The following is a 19,656-nucleotide window of genomic DNA, read 5'->3' on the forward strand; positions in this document are numbered from 1 at the left end:
AACCTGGAAGAAATGGACAAATTCTTAGAAATGCACAACCTGCCAAGACTGAATCAGGAAGAAATAGAAAATATGAACAGACCAGTCACAAGCACTGAAATTGAAACTGTGATTAAAAATCTTCCAACAAACAAAAACCCAGGACCAGGTGGCTTCACAGGCGAATTCTACCAAACATTTAGAGAAGAGCTAACACCTATCCTTCTCAAACTCTTCCAAAATATAGCAGAGGGAGGAACACTCCCAAATTCCTTCTACAAGCCCACCATCACCTTGATACCAAAACCAGACAAGGATGTCACAAAGAAAGAAAACTACAGGCCAATATCACTGATGAACATAGATGCAAAAACCCTCAACAAAATACTAGCAAACAGAATCCAACAGCACATTAAAAGGATCATACACCATGATCAAGTGGGGTTTATTCCAGGAATGCAAGGATTCTTCAATATACGCAAATCTATCAATGTGATAAACCATATTAACAAATTGAAGGAGAAAAACCATATGATCATCTCAATAGATGCAGAGAAAGCTTTCGACAAAATTCAACACCGATTTATGATAAAAACCCTGCAGAAAGTAGGCATAGAGGGAACTTTCCTCAACATAATAAAGGCCATATATGACAAGCCCACAGCCAACATCATCCTCAATGGTGAAAAACTGAAAGCATTTCCACTAAGATCAGGAACAAGACAAGGTTGCCCACTCTCACCACTCTTATTCAACATAGTTTTGGAAGTTTTAGCCACAGCAATCAGAGAAGAAAAGGAAATAAAAGGAATCCAAATCGGAAAAGAATAAGTAAAGCTGTCACTGTTTGCAGATGACATGACACTCTACATAGAGAATCCTAAAGATGCTACCAGAAAACTACTAGAGCTAATCAATGAATTTGGTAAAGTAGCAGGATACAAAATTAATGCACAGAAAACTCTGGCATTCCTATACACTAATGATGAAAAATCTGAAAGTGAAATCAAGAAAACACTCCCATTTACCATTACAACAAAAAGAATAAAATATCTAGGAATAAACCTACCTAAGGAGACAGAAGACCTATATGCAGAAAATTACAAGACACTGATGAAAGAAATTGAAGATGATACAAATAGATGGAGAGATATAGCATGTTCTTGGATTGGAAGAATCAACATTGTGAAAATGACTCTACTACCCAAAGCAATCTATAGATTCAATGCAATCCCTATCAAACTACCACTGGCATTTTTCACAGAACTAGAACAAAAAGTTTCACAATTTGTATGGAAACACAAAAGACCCCGAATAGCCAAAGCAATCTTGAGAACAAAAAACAGAGCTGGAGGAATCAGGCTCCCTGACTTCAGACTATACTACAAAGCTACAGTAATCAAGACAGCATGGTACTGGCACAAAAAACAGAAAGGTAGATCAATGGAACAAGATAGAAAGCCCAGAGATAAACCCACACACATATGGACACCTTATCTTTGACAAAGGTGGCAGGAATGTACAGTGGAGAAAGGACAGCCTCTTCAATAAGTGGTGCTGGGAAAACTGGACAGGTACATGTAAAAGTATGAGATTAGATCACTCCCTAACACCACACACAAAAATAAGCTCAAAATGGATTAAAGACCTAAATGTAAGGCCAGAAAGTATCAAACTCTTAGAGGAAAACATAGGCGGAACACTCTATGACATAACTCACAGCAAGATCCTTTTTGACCCACCTCCTAGAGAAATGGAAGTAAAAACAAAAATAAACAAATGGGACCTAATGAAACTTCAAAGCTTTTGCACAGCAAAGGAATCCATAAACAAGACCAAAAGGCAGCCCTCAGAATGTGAGAAAATATTTGCAAATGAAGCAACTGACAAAGGATTAATTTCCAAAATTTACAAGCAGCTCATGCAGTTCAGTAACAAAATAACAAACAACCCCATCCAAAAATGGGCAGAAGACCTTAATAGACATTTCTCCAGAGAAGATATACAGACTGCCAGCAAACACATGAAAGAATGCTCAACATCATTAATCATTAGAGAAATGCAAATCAAAACTAGAATGAGATATCATCTCACACCAGTCAGAATGGCCATCATCAAAAAATCTAGAAACAATAAATGCTGGAGAGGGTGTGGAGAAAAGGGAACCCTCTTGCACTGCTGGTGGGAAGGTGAATTGGTTCAGCCACTATGGAGAACAGTATGGAGGTTCCTTAAAAAACTACAAATAGAACTACCATATGACCCAGCAATCCCACTACTGGGCATATACCCTGAGAAAACCAAAATTCAAAAAGAGTCATGTACCAAAATGTTCATTGCAGCTCTATTTACAATAGCCCGGAGATGGAAACAACCTAAGTGCCCATCATCGGATGAATGGATAAAGAAGATGTGGCACATATATACAATGGAATATTACTCAGCCATAAAAAGAAATGAAATTGAGCTATTTGTAATGAGGTGGATAGATCTAGAGTCTGTCATACAGAGTGAAGTAAATCAGAAAGAGAAAAACAAATAGCATATGCTAACACATATATATGGAATTTAAGAAAAAAAAATGTTATGAAGAACCTAGGGGTAAGACAGGAATAAAGACACAGACCTACTGGAGAACAGACTTGAGGATATGGGGAGGGGGAAGGGTGAGCTGTGACAGGGCGTGAGAGAGGCATGGACATATATACACTAACAAACGTAAGGTAGATAGCTAGTAGGAAGCAGCCCTATGGCACAGGGATATCGGCTGGCTGCTTTGTGACTGCCTGGAGGGGTGGGATAGGGAGGGTGGGAGGGAGGGAGACGCAAGAGGGAAGAGATATGGGAACATATGTATATGTATAACTGATTCACTTTGTTATAAAGCAGAAACTAACACACAATTGTAAAGCGATTATACCCCAATAAAGATGTTAAAAAAAAAAAACATTCTGCAGTGCATTTCTATGAAATGCTAATAAAATACTTTGGTTTATAGAATTAAACATTTTCTCCCCTTGGTAAACCAATTATTCCTTCGAGATCAATAGATAGTAAGTCCAAACAAATTCTGAGGGCCTAAAAGTAAGCTCATTAGTTTACAATAGAGTTCCCAAAGTGTGTTCTTTGGGATGATGTTAAGCATTATGTAAAATTTAAAGAGAAAAGAAAAAGTTGTATAGTCAAGAATAGCTTGCAAGCAGCAGGATGAAACACGTCACGCGTATTTCTTAACTGTATCAACTTCTCAAAGCCTTTACTGGGCTAAGGTGCATTGTGCATGTCTCTGAAAGAGGGACATATGATGTGAAGCATTTCTCGAATTTACTTAGCTGACAAACTGCTTTCTGCAAATCTTCTCAAGGAACTATCCCACAAAAGGTATTTTGGGAAACACTGGAGGTTCATAGGTTCATTTTCAGTAAACATATACCACGGGAAGCAGAGAGCCTGTTTCCCCTTAGACCTCAAGCTACTGACATAGACAAGATCACTGACAATTTTGACTCTGACTTAGCTAACTTATTTGCTTCAATCTAATTTTATTTTATGCCGATTCCTCCTCACAATAAGATAGGCAGTGAAAAATGGGAAGCTAAAGTAAACCTTACTCATGACAAAAATACAACAAAATTAGGACTTCACTGGTGGCGCAGTGGTTAAGAATCCGCTTACCAATCCACCTACCAATGTGAGGGACACGGATTCGAGCCCTGGTCCAGGAAGATCCCACATGTCTCAAAGCAACTAAGCCCGTGCGCCACAACTACTGAGCCTGTGCTCTAGAGCCCGTGAGCCACAGCTACTGAGGCCCGCGCACCTGGAGCCTGTGCTCTGCAACAAGAGAAGCCACTGCAATAAGAAGCCCGTGCACTGCAAGGAAGAGTAGACCCCGCTCGCCGCAACTAGAGAAAGCCCACGTGCAGCAACGAAGACCCAGTGCAGCCAAACAACAACAACAACAACAACAAAATTAATCCTTACAGGGTCAAAATAAAACTTTTTTCATTTTTCTAATATGTAACTATGTTTATTTTTATTATTTATTTATCTGGCTGTGCCGCATCTTGGTTGCAGCAGACAGGATCTTCGTTGCCGCGTGTGGGATCTTTAGGTGCAGCATACGGGATCATTTTTAGTTGTGGCATGTGAGACCTAGTTCCCTGACCAGGGATCGAACCCCGGCCCCCCTGCATTGGGTGTGCTGAGTCTTAACCACTGGGCCACCAGGGAAGCCTCCTGTAACTATGTTTAATTTCATTTTAGGTTACACAGAGTCTACAAAACACAGCATTCATTTTTTTTCCAAACTCCATCCCGTACCTCTTCAAAACACCAGTCTATTAAAGCTAACAGTTGTCATAAGTGGAACTGAACACTCAAAGGGAAGCTAACTTCACTCAGAAAGATGCTTTATATTTCATCCAACTTGTGACACATTTCTTGAGCACCTGCCATGTGCAAGGGAACATGCCAGGAAAGGGGGTGCAATCTCCCCCTCCTCATGGAGCTTATCCTTGGACAAGGGGGCCCGCTACTGAATGAATACTACACAGAACTGGCATAAGAGGTCAAAAAAGCCTAGCATGAAAGCATCTGACCTGATGTGAAAGGTCACGTGAAAGCTGTGATCTTAAAGATAAACAGTAGAAATGAATCAGTAGAAAGAAGGGTAAGAGCAGTTTAGGTGGAGAGAAGGTGTGCCATGGCTGAGAGGCAGGAGAGAACAGAAAGAAATGAAAACAGGCCCATGTGATGCCAGCGAGCGGAGACGGGAGCCCCAGGAGAGAGAAGCTGGGCAGCTGGTAGGGCTGGTCAGGAACCCAGCAGCAACCTCTTCAGTGAAACAAAGGAAACATTTACCTTTTTGGACGTTACGTAATTGCTTCCAAAGCCAGTGGTGGCACTCAGATATTTCACCAGAGGATCGAGAGACTCGGGCTTTTGGTGGAAAAGCCAGACCTGGAAAAGAAGAGGGTGTCAGTGATTCTTCTCTTCTGCCCAAGGTGAGTGAGGCTGGAGGGGATGTACAATCAGCACTTTACAGAGCCCCAGACAAATTCTAAAAGTCCTCCTGAACAGCATCAGCTCACTGTGATGCCTTCATGAACCACTACTATAATTCGAAGGAAGACAGTAGGGCAGCCTGCTTAATAGCATCCTGTGAAATTTTTATTTAAAGCAAAAAACCATATTTTAGCTGTCTCTTCTCTTAATCCCCAGATTAAAGTTCATGGCATGTGGTCTGGAGCTTATTCAGAGTGGATACTCAGCTCACGCCACAGTAAAGTATAGGTCACTGATGTGATATTTTATTAATAGATAAGCACACACACGTACAACTTTCAAAAGATGTACGTGGTAAAAAGTCTTCCTCCCCAATTTTCCAGCCACCCAGTTCTCCTCTCTGGAAGCAAACACTCATGCTACTGTTTTGTATATTCTTCTAAGGAAATCTATTTGCTTAAAAACATATATATCCATTTCTCTTATGCAAACGGAAGCAAAATACACACACTACTCCACACTTTGCATTTTTCACTTGAACAGGCCTTGGAGATACTTTCAAATCAGTATATGAAAATTTTATTCTCTTTTAAAGTAGCACAGTATTCCATTTCATGGATGTGCCATACTTTATATAATCAGTTTTCAACTGCTAGACCTAGAGGTTCTTTCCAGTTTTTGCTATTACAAACCTCACTGTGATGAATGATGAATACATCATTCCATATAAATTTGAGTACATCTATAAGATAAATATCAAAGATGGAATTGCTGGGTTAAGGGTATGTGTGTTTATTATTTTGAATGATCTTGTCAAAGAGTCCTTGATAGAGGCTATAGGAGTCTACTCTCCCCCAGCAATGTAGAAGAGTGCTTATTTCCCTAGACCACTGTCAATATAGTACATTATCAAACTTTCTAATCTTTGCTAATCAGAGTTGAAAAACAGTTTTTCATTATAGTTTTAATTCGCATTTCTCTTAGTAGCAGTAAGATTAGGCATCTTTTCATATGATTAAAACAGTTTCAAAACTCTCTGTTCATGTCCTTTGCCTATTGTTCCAGTAGGTTGTTTTTCTTGATTTGTTGAAGCTCCTTAGATATTAAGAAAATGTAACCCTTTATCTATGGTATGAGTAGCAGGTGTTCTTCCACTTTGTGGTTACTCTTTCGAGTATATGTGTAGTGAGAATTTTAGTCATGTAAAATTTTTTTACTTTTATTAAATCAAAATTTTCAGTCTTTTCTTTTATGGTTACTGGGCGTAGCTAAGCCTCCACGCTCTTTAATTATTTTATAACTTCCCCGTTTTTGTTTTTTTTTTGGCAGCACCAAGCAGCCTGTAGGATCTTAGTGCCCCACCCCCCGTATTTTTTTCTAGTAACTATATATTTTAATTTTTATGGATCTTTTAACTTACCTAGAATTTTATTTGACAGTAAGGTAAGAAGAAAAGATCCTATTCTATTATTTTCTGAATAAACCATCTTTTCCCCATTGTTTTGGAGGGCCATGATTATCATAGACCAAATCCCTGTATGCTATGGGCCTATTCTCAACTTTCTCTTCTGTTCCATTGATCTGTCGGTTCACATGCCAGAACTATACTTTTTTCATTAAGATGGTCTTCTTTAAAATCTCAAATGCTGAAATACACAGAATCCTTTACAATAAGCCTTCTCTCATTTACTCCTATAATTCCTATTTTATAGTTCATAGTAAAAGGCTTAGATGAGTGAAAAACATGTGCCCAAGGGTTCACAGCCAGAAACTGGAGAAATGGAATTTGAACAGAATTACTATAATTCTATAGTAATAGAATTATATATAGCACATTCTTAACCACTGTGCTTTAGGCCACTCAGGTTCAAACCATTTAAGGAGATAAAACTTATCCAAAGATTGAAGAGATTCTTGCTACACATGTGGTGTGCTCAAACCCTCATTTGCATCCACCAGCATATATAACCATCACTAAGTGGTAATTACCTCCTACCCATCCACACTGAAGGAAATTACAGCAGGGTCACAACAAACTTTTAAAACTGTGACACTGGGGTCATGCTGCTCATTTCATCCAAATCCAACCTATCCTTCAGAGCCCGGATTAAGCCCGACTCAGCAAGCAAAGCCTCCTCCAACTAGTCCAGCCCCACTGTGATCCTCCTTTCTGATTATTCCTCCAGTACTTGCCACCAGATGACAGAATGTCTTACTTTCTTGTCTATTTTCTCTATTCATTCTTTTTTTCTAAACATGACTCTAAGCTCCTTAGTAACTTCTAATATTTTGACTTCTAACTAGATTTTGACTTCTATTTCCACACCACCGACACTCAATATATACTTGACCTCTAGACTTGATTTTCAGTGACATAAATGTGTGGAATGAGTGCCCTAAAGGACTATTCATTATCTTAAATAGTTTGACATATACATTAAGAAATAATTAAAATTAGTTTAAAAGTACTTGCTTCTACTGTGTGTCTCTACAATCAATGCATTTGTTTCTGCAATGTTTACCAAAAGAAGAGTGCCAAGTCAATTCCCTTAACGTTTGCCTTAATTTCAATTCAGCTACGATTTAAGAATCTGTTAAGTATGAGCACTACAGTGCTAGGCTCTGGGGTTTTCAAGATGCCTAGCAAAAATCCTGAGGGAGCTAAATGGAGTGAGGGAGACACACACACACAGAACTGACTTTAATACAATAGAATTTCAACCAGATGGTGTAAAGCACAGAGGACAAATAAATTTCATCTTGTATGATGATTCTGATCCATTAGTAGTGGATGTCTTTGGGCCTTGAGTTGAAAAACACTCAGAGACATCATTTATGTAAACAGAACAGAGTATTATGATCCATTACTAATGTCTGCCATTGATGAGGAAGCACATGCAATCCACACATGTGCGATTTAAGGAAACGAACTTGTTTTCTAATAAAGTAACAACTCGATTCTCGAATATTAACAGAGAAAAGAGAACCTTCCCATAAGGAAATGGAGCTGGACGTCGTTGCCTCTACTCTTGACCCATGAAACACACCTTCTCCACAGGAAATCTCACACTGACTGCCCAGCCACCGTCTTGCTTTGCCTGCCGCTGCAGTATTCCTCGCTGTGCTCTCCTCCGGCTGCTCATGTATTTTGCTTCTACAGAAGTGCTGTCCCCACAACCATGGTATCCAGTGCCATGAAACATACTAAACTTTCAAAGTTCACTCCTAATGCTCAGAACTTAGTCCTAAACAGGACCTTGATTATTCAGAGCTTGTTCTCTTATCTTTTCTGTTAAGATTGTTTCTAAACCAGTGAACTTACAGTCTACATCTGTGAAGTGAATACAATATATTAAAACTCTAGTAACATACCAGTGCTTCTGTTCCATTGTATGGTGTCAACGTGAAAGCATTTGCGAAAAAGCGGAACTAAGAAAAAGAAAACCATAGTCATTTCGTGGTGGTTTAGAGTCACAAAAGCATTATTCATTTAAATATTAATAAAAGACAACCTGCATTTCTTATTATAGAGCATTTTTTAAGTTTCAAAAAATAAAGAAATCTAAATAAGAAATATCACTTAATCTCCATTACTCCAATCAACCACTTTTAACATGAAGGCATATTTCCTTCTCATCTTTTTTCTCTGCCTGCTATAATGGAGGGATATATTTTTCCTGAGCTCTACAAGGGAGGGACATTTCCTAAAAGCAACATTTTCTAATGTGTGCTGGAGGACACTGGTCCTGCAAGATGCTCAAAATACAAAACAAACAAGCAAAAACATGATTCTATGATCATACAATGCACAATCATACACTTTTGGGGAACTTTTAATGCATCTGACTAGATTAAAAGCTCAGAGAAATCCAGTTTGATATCGTTTAACTCGTTATTGACCAGAGGATTTTTGCAGAAACTAATGCCCGTAGCCAGCAATTTGTTATGAATATTGAAACGTCTCTAGTCAATAACGCTTGGGTAACAAAAGACATATTAATATGTCTCTGAGGCGTATGTAACATATTACTGAGACATAATATACGTCTCAATAATATGTGAACACAGGTTTCCCAAAATTATATAATCATAGAACCCTTGGGATCTATGGTGCATGACCAAAGAAACATTCCCTTATAGAAAAGTGGACACTCAGATGGTGGTACAGTCGGAATATCAGGTAGTATGAAGCAGAGATTACATACTAAGTAACGTCAAAACCCTTGAATGAAATGGAATTCTGCCACCTTTAGATTCAATTTCTTATTTCCCAACCCTTAAACACAACTTTTTGGTTCCAACTCGAACAGCTTAAGTAAACTAAGACAAGAAGTATTCATCACTTACCAGCCATATGATTGGCATGATCAACATCCACACAAAGGGAGGCATAATTCCATATGTCAAATTGGTCAACACCGTACCTGGGCACGCTACACTGGAATACAGACCCTGGGAACACAAAGAGGGGTAGCAATTAATTTTAATTCAATATACTTTGAGTCACCTATGTGCTAGTTAATAAAGGAGATACACAAATGAGCCAGCAAGCCAGGGCATCAAGGATTTATGCTCTAAGTTGTCCTTGAAGCTGGGTAGACCATTTCAGTTTAAGAATCATGTACTGAGAACTCACTATGAGAGGCACTCAGGATGCAAAAAATAGTAAGATAAAGTCTCTATTCTCAAGAAACTTAGAGAACAAAGAATAACCAAGCTTGAAGCTGGCCGAGAAAAGTAGGACCTGGTTACCTGAGTTTTCCATGTTATTAGCTTAATTGAAGATCAGTTGACCAATCAAAATAAGCTGTGACAAAGCGAGAGAGTGGCATGGACATATATACACTACCAAATGTAAAATAGATAGCTAGTGGGAAACAGCCGCATAGCACAGGGAGATCAGCTCGGTGCTTTGTGACCGCCTGGAGGGGTGGGATAGGGAGGGTGGGAGGGAGGGAGACGCAAGAGGGAAGAGATATGGGAACATGTGTATATGTATAACTGATTCACTTTGTTATAAAGCAGAAACTAACACACCACTGTAAAGCAATTATACTCCAATAAAGATGTTAAAAAAAATAATAAGCAGTTATGATAAAAAAAGACATACACAGTAAAGTCTTTGCCTGCAAGAAGTTTCTGATCTAGTAAATACAGACAACTAAACCTCAACTGTGTCTGTTTCCCTGCAGGTATAGAAGGTCCACATCTCCAGCTTGAGTTGGGAGCTCCTGGCATCAGAGAGGAATGAGGGCTGTGTGTGGTTCCACAAAGACCTCCTCCAACTGAAGATCTCTAAATCAGGTTCTTGGCCCAGGACTCATCATTTTAGAAAGATCTGTTCTATAAAGAGAGCCCCAGTTAACATACGACACGTATTAGTAATAGAAGAGGCCCTGGGCGGTCTTTAGTAATCCTTGGAGCACTGGGATTTGTTTTACTAGTTTATTTGGTTCAATTTTCACTGCATTTTACCTTATTTTGATGTTGACCATTTTAATTCATATTTTTATTACTTTTAATCTTATTATTTTTCTTTTAAACAAAAATAGAAAATGCCAGTGTAGCACAGTCAGTTCAGTGGACAGAAAGTACCCTGAGCATCAAAAGCTGGAAGGTCTTCTTCCTTTATTCAGTGCTGCAAGGGCCTGGAGGTGCCTGACACGGATAATCCAGCCCCCGAGAGTCCCCCTGATTTACCAACAGTCCTCTGAAAAAAGTCAGGAGTCTTAGAGACCAAAAATTCTTCCCAAGAATACTTTGCCCCAAAGATAGCTAAGGAAAATTTCTTATTCTGAGAACTAGCCAGGAACAGTTAGGGCCTTTTCAGCCCTAAATGAAGACATCTGTGAACTAAAATCCAGGGCTTCCAACACATACAACTTTCTGACATTAAGCAACAAAAGAAACAAGCAAGGAGGCCGTCTTATCCAAGACTACAGTCACCCCACATGTTTAATCCTAGGGAATGTGTGTGACGACCCTGAGTACTTCCACAAGGCCTGTGTGAGGGGCCATTCATGGATGGTTGGTCTTTCAGGTAGCTTGTACAGACCTAACAACATTTCCAGTCATACAAGCCTTCAAAGGGAGGTAGTTCTTTATTAGCTACTTCTCTATTCATAAAAGCCAAGGAGAAAAATCACAGGCTGCAAAACAATCACACAGATTTTAGGAGGTGGCAGCATTAGCTAAATCTCCCTTTTCTATAAAAGATGAAATCCCAAAACTTATTTGACAGTTGAGACAAGCAAAATCCCAGAGCTTATTATGAAAAGAGAAGCTAATCCACTCTGACCTTACCCCTAAAAGGGAGTTTCCAGAGGACAAGCAGTTGTGACAAGTTTTTAAACATCTCAAGAAATCTCAGGAGGAGGCTCACAACTGGACCAACACACTGAGCTCAAATAATAACAAGAACAGTCAACACACAAACACACATAAGCACATGCACACACAGGTGCAGACCACGTGACCACAGACACCCACACCCAAGCACACACACCACATGTACAATCACGTTCATATACATATGCACACACCAAAAAAACCCACACGTGTGCATGTGGATAGGCACACTCACACATGTATGCATGCACACAAGCACACACCCTCCCACCCCCCACGCATTCACGCCCACATGTGTGCAGACACATGCACACACGCACGCAAGCACACACACACACACACACACACACATTCTGAGCACAAAGCATGGCTGTGACTGCTTCGTACCAATCCCATCATTCAAGCCTCCCGACAAATCTGAGGCAGGCACTATTATTATCCCTGTTTCTCAGATAAGGAAACTGAAGTACAAGGAGATTAAATAATTTGTCCAGGTTTACAAAGCTGGTGACAAAGCAAGGATTCAAATGCATTTCTAGAGAATATGCTCATAGCTTCTACTTTTATACCACCCTCTTCACTAAGAGGCTTGATTCTAAGAGCCAGTTCTCAGAAGTGAGAATTCCACCTGATGAAGGTCTCCATTGCAGAATCAACCAGGTCTAGACCATTACGTAAGGCTTAGATTGCTGTACCTAAAGTGTGATCAAAGAACGTCCCTTAAGGGCAGATAGTTTCTGCACTGTCTTTTTATTTTTCCTTCCTCCTCGATTCTGAGCCTGAGCCAGTACCCTAAAAATGGTCAGTCTTTTGTAAATATTAGTGGAATTAAATTTCTCCCCAGTCCCACACTCAAAAAACACAGTCAAAGCAAACAAAGGAAAATGCCCATGGGAAAGACCAGAGATTTCCAGTTAAGATTTTAGACCTGGGCAAGAGAGACACACAAAGAAGCACTAAGTTCCAGACCACAGAGGACACAAGGAGCCAGCATGACTGACAACAGCTGCTCTCAAAACCCAGGTCCTCACAGAGACAGAGCTCTGCAGCCTCACCAAAGGTCACCACTCTCCAGAAGGCTTTCTAAGTACCAACTGTCCTATAACATCAGATATAATAAACACTGGGTGGCAGCATGGCTTAGTGGGAAAAATCCAAGCTATGAAGTTAGCCGTGGGCTCAACTCTGAGCTCTACCCTTTACTAGCTGCGTGACTTCTGGGTAAATGACTTAAGGGCTCCAATCTTTCGTGTCCTCATATGAAAATGGGAATACTCAGCCCTACCTTACTATGATGGGGAAGGTATTAAATGACATACATAGATAAAAAGGACGGCACCTGAAACATAGCAAATGCTTAACAGTAACTACTGACATTGTTAGTAGTATCATTCTGTTATATAAGATATAGCTCCTGAAGAGCTATGGAATGGTGAGTGGACCCCCATATATCTAAAAGGTCAGGAGCTAATTATCTCGGCCCTAAAACTTTCCTATAAACCAACTATCAGTCTTCATCATGTCTTATCCTGTCCTCATAGCAATCCTGCTCAAGAAACAATATTTCATCTTCTAAACTACAATAGTCACTAGAAAGCCAGCCATCTTACTAGGAAATCAGCGGTAGTTCAGAAATCACTGCCCTGCCATTTCCATATCACTGAGACAGGCCTCACCCGCTGGTTGAAGTTCCTGTTCAAAGCCACACTCAGAAGGTCAATAGCATATTTGGAAGAGCTGTAGGGCTCCTGGCCTTTGCTGTGCTGGATGTCCTCAAGGTTGAAATTAGATTTCACTGCATTACGAGATGATGTCCAGATGAGCTGAGATGGACTGTCACTATAACACAGGAGAGATTCCAGTTCCCGAATCTGAATGAGGAATAAAAGAAACAAAAAATGTATCAATATATACTGGGGGAGTACAAGATAACAATTTTGAAACCAATATAAATGTACACGAGAATTGAACAGGTATGTCATTGGTAGAGTGGGACACAGGTACACAAGAGAAGAGACTAGACTGATCTATGTGGTAAGGGATTAGAGTCAGAGACATCAGTGTGAACTCATGATTAGCTTAATAAAGATCCAGATGGTTACATACAAAATATTTACAGATATTTATACATAAATGGGTTAGTATGCACAAAGATACATCCTTGCTCTGTTAGCTGAGAAAGCCTAGAAGCAAATGCTATCTCAACAGCAATAAGCACCCAGACCTTGGTTTCTAATACCATTCTCCAATAAAAGGAAACAGATCTCCTTAGGAAAATGGCTGATTCTAAGACTGGGATAGGAAATACGTAAGATGAGTCTTAAACATCATGTGATGCCAGAAAGGATGTGCTCAAAACAAAACCAGAAAAGCCATAATGATGAGGGCACGTCGAAGATATAGAGGTTCCACAGGACAGAAAGCCTAGAAATAAACCCACGCCGCTATGGTCAATTAATCTAAGACAAAGGAGGCAAGAATATACAATGGAGAAAAGACAGTCTCTTCAATAAGTGGTGAGGGGAAAACTGGACAGCTACATGGAAAAGAATGAAATTAGAACATTCTCTAACACCATACACAAAAATAAACTCCAAGTGGATTAAAGACCTAAATGTAAGACCAGATAGTATAAAACTCCTAGAGGAAAACATAGGCAGAACATTCTTTGACATAAATTGCAGCAATATCTTTTTGGATCCACCTCCTAGAGTAATGAAAATGAAAACAAAAATAAACAAATGGGACCTAATTAAACTTAAAAGCTTTTGCACAGCAAAGGAAACCATAAACAAAACAAAAATACAACCTACAGAATGGGAGAAAATATTTGCAAATGATGCAACCAAAAAGGGATTAATTTCCAAAATATACAAACAGCTCATACAGCTCAATATCAAAAAAAACAAATTTTTGTTTTGCATACACTATGCCCGGTTTCCTCAAAAAATGGGCAGGAGATCTAAATAGGCATTTCTCCAAAGAAGACATACAGATGGCCAAGAGGCACATGAAAAGATGCTCAACATCGCTAATTATTAGAGAAATGCAAATCAAAACTATGATGAGGTGTCACCTCATACCAGACTACAAATAATAAACGCTGGGGAGGGTGTGGAGAAAATGGAACCCTCCTACACTGCTGATGGGAATGTAAACTGGTACAGCCACTATGGAGAACAGTATGGAGGAGCTCTACTAAAAATAGAGCTACCATATGATCCTGCAATCCCACTCTTGGGCATCTGGAGAAAACCATACTGCAAAAAGATACATGCACCCCAATGTTCATTGAAGTACTATTTATAATACCCAAGACATGGAAGCAATCTACATGTCCACTGACAGATAAATGGATAAAGAAGATGTGGTATATATATATGCCACAATGGAATATTACTCAGCCATAAAAAAGAATGGAATAATACCATTTGCAGCAACATGGATGGACCTATCATAATAAGTGAAGTAAGTCAGAGAAAGACAAATATCATATGACATCACTTATATGTGAAATTCCAAAAAAATGATACAGATGAACTTATTTATGAAACAGACTCACAGACACAGAAAACAAACTTATGGTTACCAAAGAGGAAAGGTCGGTGGGGAGGGATAGATTAGGAATTTGGGAATAACATATACACACTACCATATAAAAAATAGATAACCAACAAGTATAGCACAGGGAACTATACTCAATATTTTGTAATAATCTATATGGGAAAAGAATCTGAAAAAAAAAGATATGTGTGTGTGTATATATATATATACACACACACATACATGTACGTATAACTGAACCACTTTGCTGTACACCTGAAACTAACACAACATTCTAAATCAATTGTACTTCAATAAAATTTTTAATAAATAAATAAATTTTTAAAAAAGATACAGAGGTTCCAACTGAAAGAGCTCCCAATGGCCCAAACTAAAGTAATTTGAGCAAGAAAATAAAGTAGTATTTATAATACAAAGGAGAAAAATATATATCCATGAATCTGCATGGATATAACAAATGATTTTTTTCAGTTTTACTGAGGAATAATAGGCCAATAAATAAGTGATTGGATAAAGATTTAAGTGGAGGAGAATAGACAAATCTCCCTTGCAGAAAAATTCCAAATAATTCATATAGCTACTCTACTCTTAAGGAGGTCAAGCACAACCCCTTAAGTGTGGGCTACACATAGTAACTCTTCCAAAGAGTACAGTATGTAAAGGGAGAAAGAAACAAGTAACTTAATAGTGGAAAAACCTGACAAACACTGATTCAAGTCAGGGGATCAAAAAGAACATCAATATACCTAGAGTCTGTCATACAGAGTGAAGTAAGTCAGAAAGAGAAAAACAAATACCATATGCTAACACATATATATGGAATCTAAAAAAAAAAAAAAGGTTCTGATGAACCTAAGGGCAGGACAGGAATAAAGACGCGGACATAGAGAATGGACTTGAGGATATGGGGAGGGGGAAGGGTAAGCTGGGATGAAGTGAGAAAGTGGCACTGACACATATACACTACCAAATGTAAAATAGATAGCTAGTGGGAAGCAGCCGCATAGCACAGGGAGATCAGCTCAGTGCTTTGTGACCACCTAGAGGGGTGTGATATAGGGAGGGTGGGAGGGAGGGAGACGCAAGAGGGAGGAGATATGGGAACATATGTATAACTGATTCACTTTGTTATAAAGTAGAAACTAACACACCATTGTAAAGCAATTATACTCCAATAAAGATGTTTAAAAAAAAAAAAAAGAACATCAATACTGATAAAACATATTGATTGGATGTGATGAGAATGGCACTCCATCTCTGTGGTCTTCTTCCTAAAAACACATTTTCTCAAATCTAACCATGAGGAAAACAGACAAATCCCAATCAAGGGACCATGTACAAATACCTGAGCAGTAAACCCAAAACTGTCAAGGTCTTCAAAAATAAGGAAAGTGTGAGAAACTATCACAACCAAGAAGAGCTTAAGGAGATTTGACTATTAAATGTAATGTGGTATCCTAGAAGGGGTGCTAGAACTGAAAAGGGACATCACACAAAATTAAGGAGTTCTGAATAAGGTATGGACTTTCATTAATAGTAATGTATCAATATTGGTTCACTAATTGTGACAAATCTACCATACTAATGTAAGATGTCAATAATAGAGGAAACCGGGCATAGTGTATGCAGGAACTCTCTTTGCAATAATTCTATAAATCTAAGATTATCCTAAAACTAAAGTTTTATTAAAGAAAAATCTAGGAAAGCTTCCAGATGTGCAATGAACATTTCAAACACAATCAAGAGAACTCAAGAACATGAGATTAAATCAGTTACCTGGTTCCACAACTGTAATACTGCACTGTTCCTGGAACTTAACAGAAATTCTCTCTACTCTTTTAACAGCCCTAAAGGTTTGGTCATTTATAATCAAACTGGGGATGGATCCATTTATATAATGCATTTACATCTGGACATAGAATCCAAGTTTGTGATCCATAAAAAGTTGTAAGATTCCTAAAACTAATTTGGAGAGAGTGGAAGGCATCATAAACCTTCCTATCATTTTATTTGATAAATCAATCCCCAAACCCCTGCTGATAGGCCTACCTATATAAGGATACACAAGGATAAGTCATGTCACAAGGACACCTGTAATAACTGTGCCTTTGGCCACAACTCTCCTCTGACATTCCCCCAACCTGGATTACCCCAATACTAGATATCCTTAACAACTTAATTTTTTAAACAATAGATTCATCAAAAAATTAACAGACTATTAACAGCAACAATTAACTTACCCTCTATCATTGCCAATTAATTTAATAATTTGAAAAGAGAGAAAAGAGGAGAGGATTATGAAAAGATAAAGGAAATATTAGAAAACGAATCCCTGTAGAGTTATAAAACATGACCATATAAGAATTCAATCCCATCCTGAACTTTTGTCATTGAAAAGGTAATACCACATATTTTTTTAAGATTCATGTTTCATTCTAAAGGATCTAGAATGAAACATGAATCTCCCACTCATTCCTGATGCTCGGGCACCCCAGTTCAAAGGTATCCACTGTTCCCAATTTCATCTGTATCATTCTAGAAATAGTATATACATGTATATACAATGTGTAAAGATACATATTTTTGTTTGTTTATACAAATGAGATCACACCATACAAATTACAACCTGCTATTTCTTCTCAATAATGAAATACTAGAGGCTATCCCATGTAAGTGCAAAATATTTACCTGATTTCTTTTAGTGGTTTCACAATATTCCAATGTTTATGTATATCTTAAATTATGTATATACAGGCTAGTCCTCAAGGAGGTCCAATTTTGAGGGAAATTAGGTTTAAGGTGAAAAAAGTGATCATGTATATAAAAGTGTCAGAGATACAAGTTCTATGCAAGCAAACCCAGCATTAGAAGGAGTTCTTCTAGCACCAAGGAATTAAAAGCAACTGGCAACAGATCTGGCCATTACTGAATCTAGATATTAAAGCTGTCCTATGAGATTAAACCTGAGGCAAAAGCACAGAACAACCTAGACAAGTTGCACATCCCTTGCTTAACTTTATAGTTGCCTGAAATTGTGACACACCAGACTGGATGCTTAAAAAAAAATCACAAATCAAGATAGTAAAAGATTAACCATTAAGTAGTGTTTAATAATGGCTTCCCTGTCACCCCATCCTATCTGATGCAAAGCCCAGTTTCAAAGACCATTTAGAACGGTACTGGTGCACTTACTCAGTTCTGTACATTGTTTCTGAAGGTGCTTGTGTGTTTATACCTTACTTTCTCTCCGATCTCTAAAGCTGATGTCAAAAGAAAAAATATACCAGTAGGCTGCTTTAAGCAATGTCTTCAAAGAGTAGAGTGACCACCCTATTTAAACACGCGAAGATTTAATGCTAGCCATAAACTAATGAGCTTAACAAAACAGCACTGTGATCTATCTGTGCAAGTGTTTAGGATCACAGTACTAAGTGTTGGCTTATTAAGCCCAAAGCCTTTTTACCAGGATAAAGTGGCCAAAGACATTGGTTGCAAACACCTCCTGGAGGCCATCGGCAGTAATCTTTTCACTCTGGGTCAGCACTCCTTCAGCTGTAGAGAATATATGAATCGCTTTTCTGAAACAGTAGAAGACAATTGCATGACTTTTTAAAGCTTTTTTAACTGAAGACACTAAACAGACACCCCCTCCTGCCTTCCCCCACCCTAAAACTACATTTTCCTTGATTCTGTAATAACAGGAACAAAAATACCTATTTCTCAGAGTGGGTTATCATGAGTACTAAATCAAATGCAAAAATGCTTTCTTGCCCCAATTCACAGAAGGACTTACATAGTTATAGCTCATACTACCAATAGGAACCTGAGTCTCTCAAAAACCTGCTGCAAAAACTCTCGTCACCTCTTTCCAAACCAGGTTACAAGTCAGCTGCCCTGGGGAAAAAATAGCTACGCCAAGAAGAAAAAGTCATCCCCTGAACACTGACTTTTAACTGCTGAACAAAGTTAAACAGGCTGTTTTATTATCAGGAATTCTTGAAGCATCGAATATACTAATTGATTTGCTGTGAGATCTACGTCGTAGGTCAAGACCAGCGTGGAATTTTGTGTGTAGGGCTGTGTTTAATGGTAGAGAAGTAAAACAAAAGTAGCAGTATAGGAAATAGCATGCAGTTGAGAGTAATATCTGTTTATGAATAAGTACCCTGGGTCACAAAATAAGATTTATTTCTTACTGTACATTGTGGTTAAACATTTTTGGAAGCCACTCTAATAATGCATATAGAGAATCTCCCAGGAAGGTATTTAGGTCTGTACATTTCCCCAGCCTACTGGTCAGGGCACCTGGCATACAGCTGAGAAATGCTTCTCAAGTTGCCTTCCTGGGTATTAGAGTCTCACTGACAATTCTGCCTAGTTCTGAAATGTTCTTGCTAACAGACACAGTCAGGCAGACCAAAACTGACCTGCCAAAACGTCCAACCACTCAGAATGTCCTGGGGATCAAGAACACAGTAAGAATCATGACTTGCAACATTCCTCACAAAGATGAAACCTTCTTTCATGACATGGCTGCAACACGCCCTTTCTGTCTTCATTCTTCTCAACACCCCCTCATCTCAAGTTATCCTACTGAGGGCAAAACTAGGCAAAGTAATAAACACCTTCCTTCTAATCAGTTCACCTAGAAGACGGAAATTACCTTGAAAAGAGGCCACAGAAAAGTGCTTTGATATTTAGCTGTGGATTAGGCATGATCCCAGCGTTTAGATATACATAGTCAAATCTCTGAAACCT

General features: G+C 38.7%; 1 protein-coding gene across 3 annotated transcripts in view; it reads right to left on the reverse strand.

Annotated features, from left to right (window-relative positions):
* HSD17B7 (hydroxysteroid 17-beta dehydrogenase 7) overlaps window positions 1-19,656 on the reverse strand; it is a 41,550-nt gene that overhangs the window by 16,198 nt on the left and 5,696 nt on the right. For 2 of the 3 annotated variants that reach the window (XR_003794269.1, XM_029226948.1), the window contains exons 3-8: window positions 19,562-19,654; window positions 18,362-18,476; window positions 13,011-13,205; window positions 9,334-9,438; window positions 8,359-8,415; window positions 4,843-4,941 (exon numbers count right to left, since the gene is read on the reverse strand). Coding sequence is in view for 1 of the 3 variants with exons in the window: in XM_029226948.1 (XP_029082781.1) it covers window positions 4,843-4,941; window positions 8,359-8,415; window positions 9,334-9,438; window positions 13,011-13,205; window positions 18,362-18,476; window positions 19,562-19,654 (664 nt within the window). In the remaining 2 variants the exon portion in view is untranslated. Of the gene's footprint in view, window positions 1-4,842; window positions 4,942-8,358; window positions 8,416-9,333; window positions 9,439-13,010; window positions 13,206-18,361; window positions 18,477-19,561; window positions 19,655-19,656 lie in introns of those variants that run through there. The other variant, XR_003794270.1, reaches the window with a different exon arrangement.

Source organism: Monodon monoceros, unplaced genomic scaffold (assembly GCF_005190385.1).
Source record: "Monodon monoceros isolate NGI ecotype Baffin Bay Population unplaced genomic scaffold, NGI_Narwhal_1 Super_Scaffold_18, whole genome shotgun sequence".
NCBI lineage: Eukaryota > Metazoa > Chordata > Mammalia > Artiodactyla > Monodontidae > Monodon > Monodon monoceros.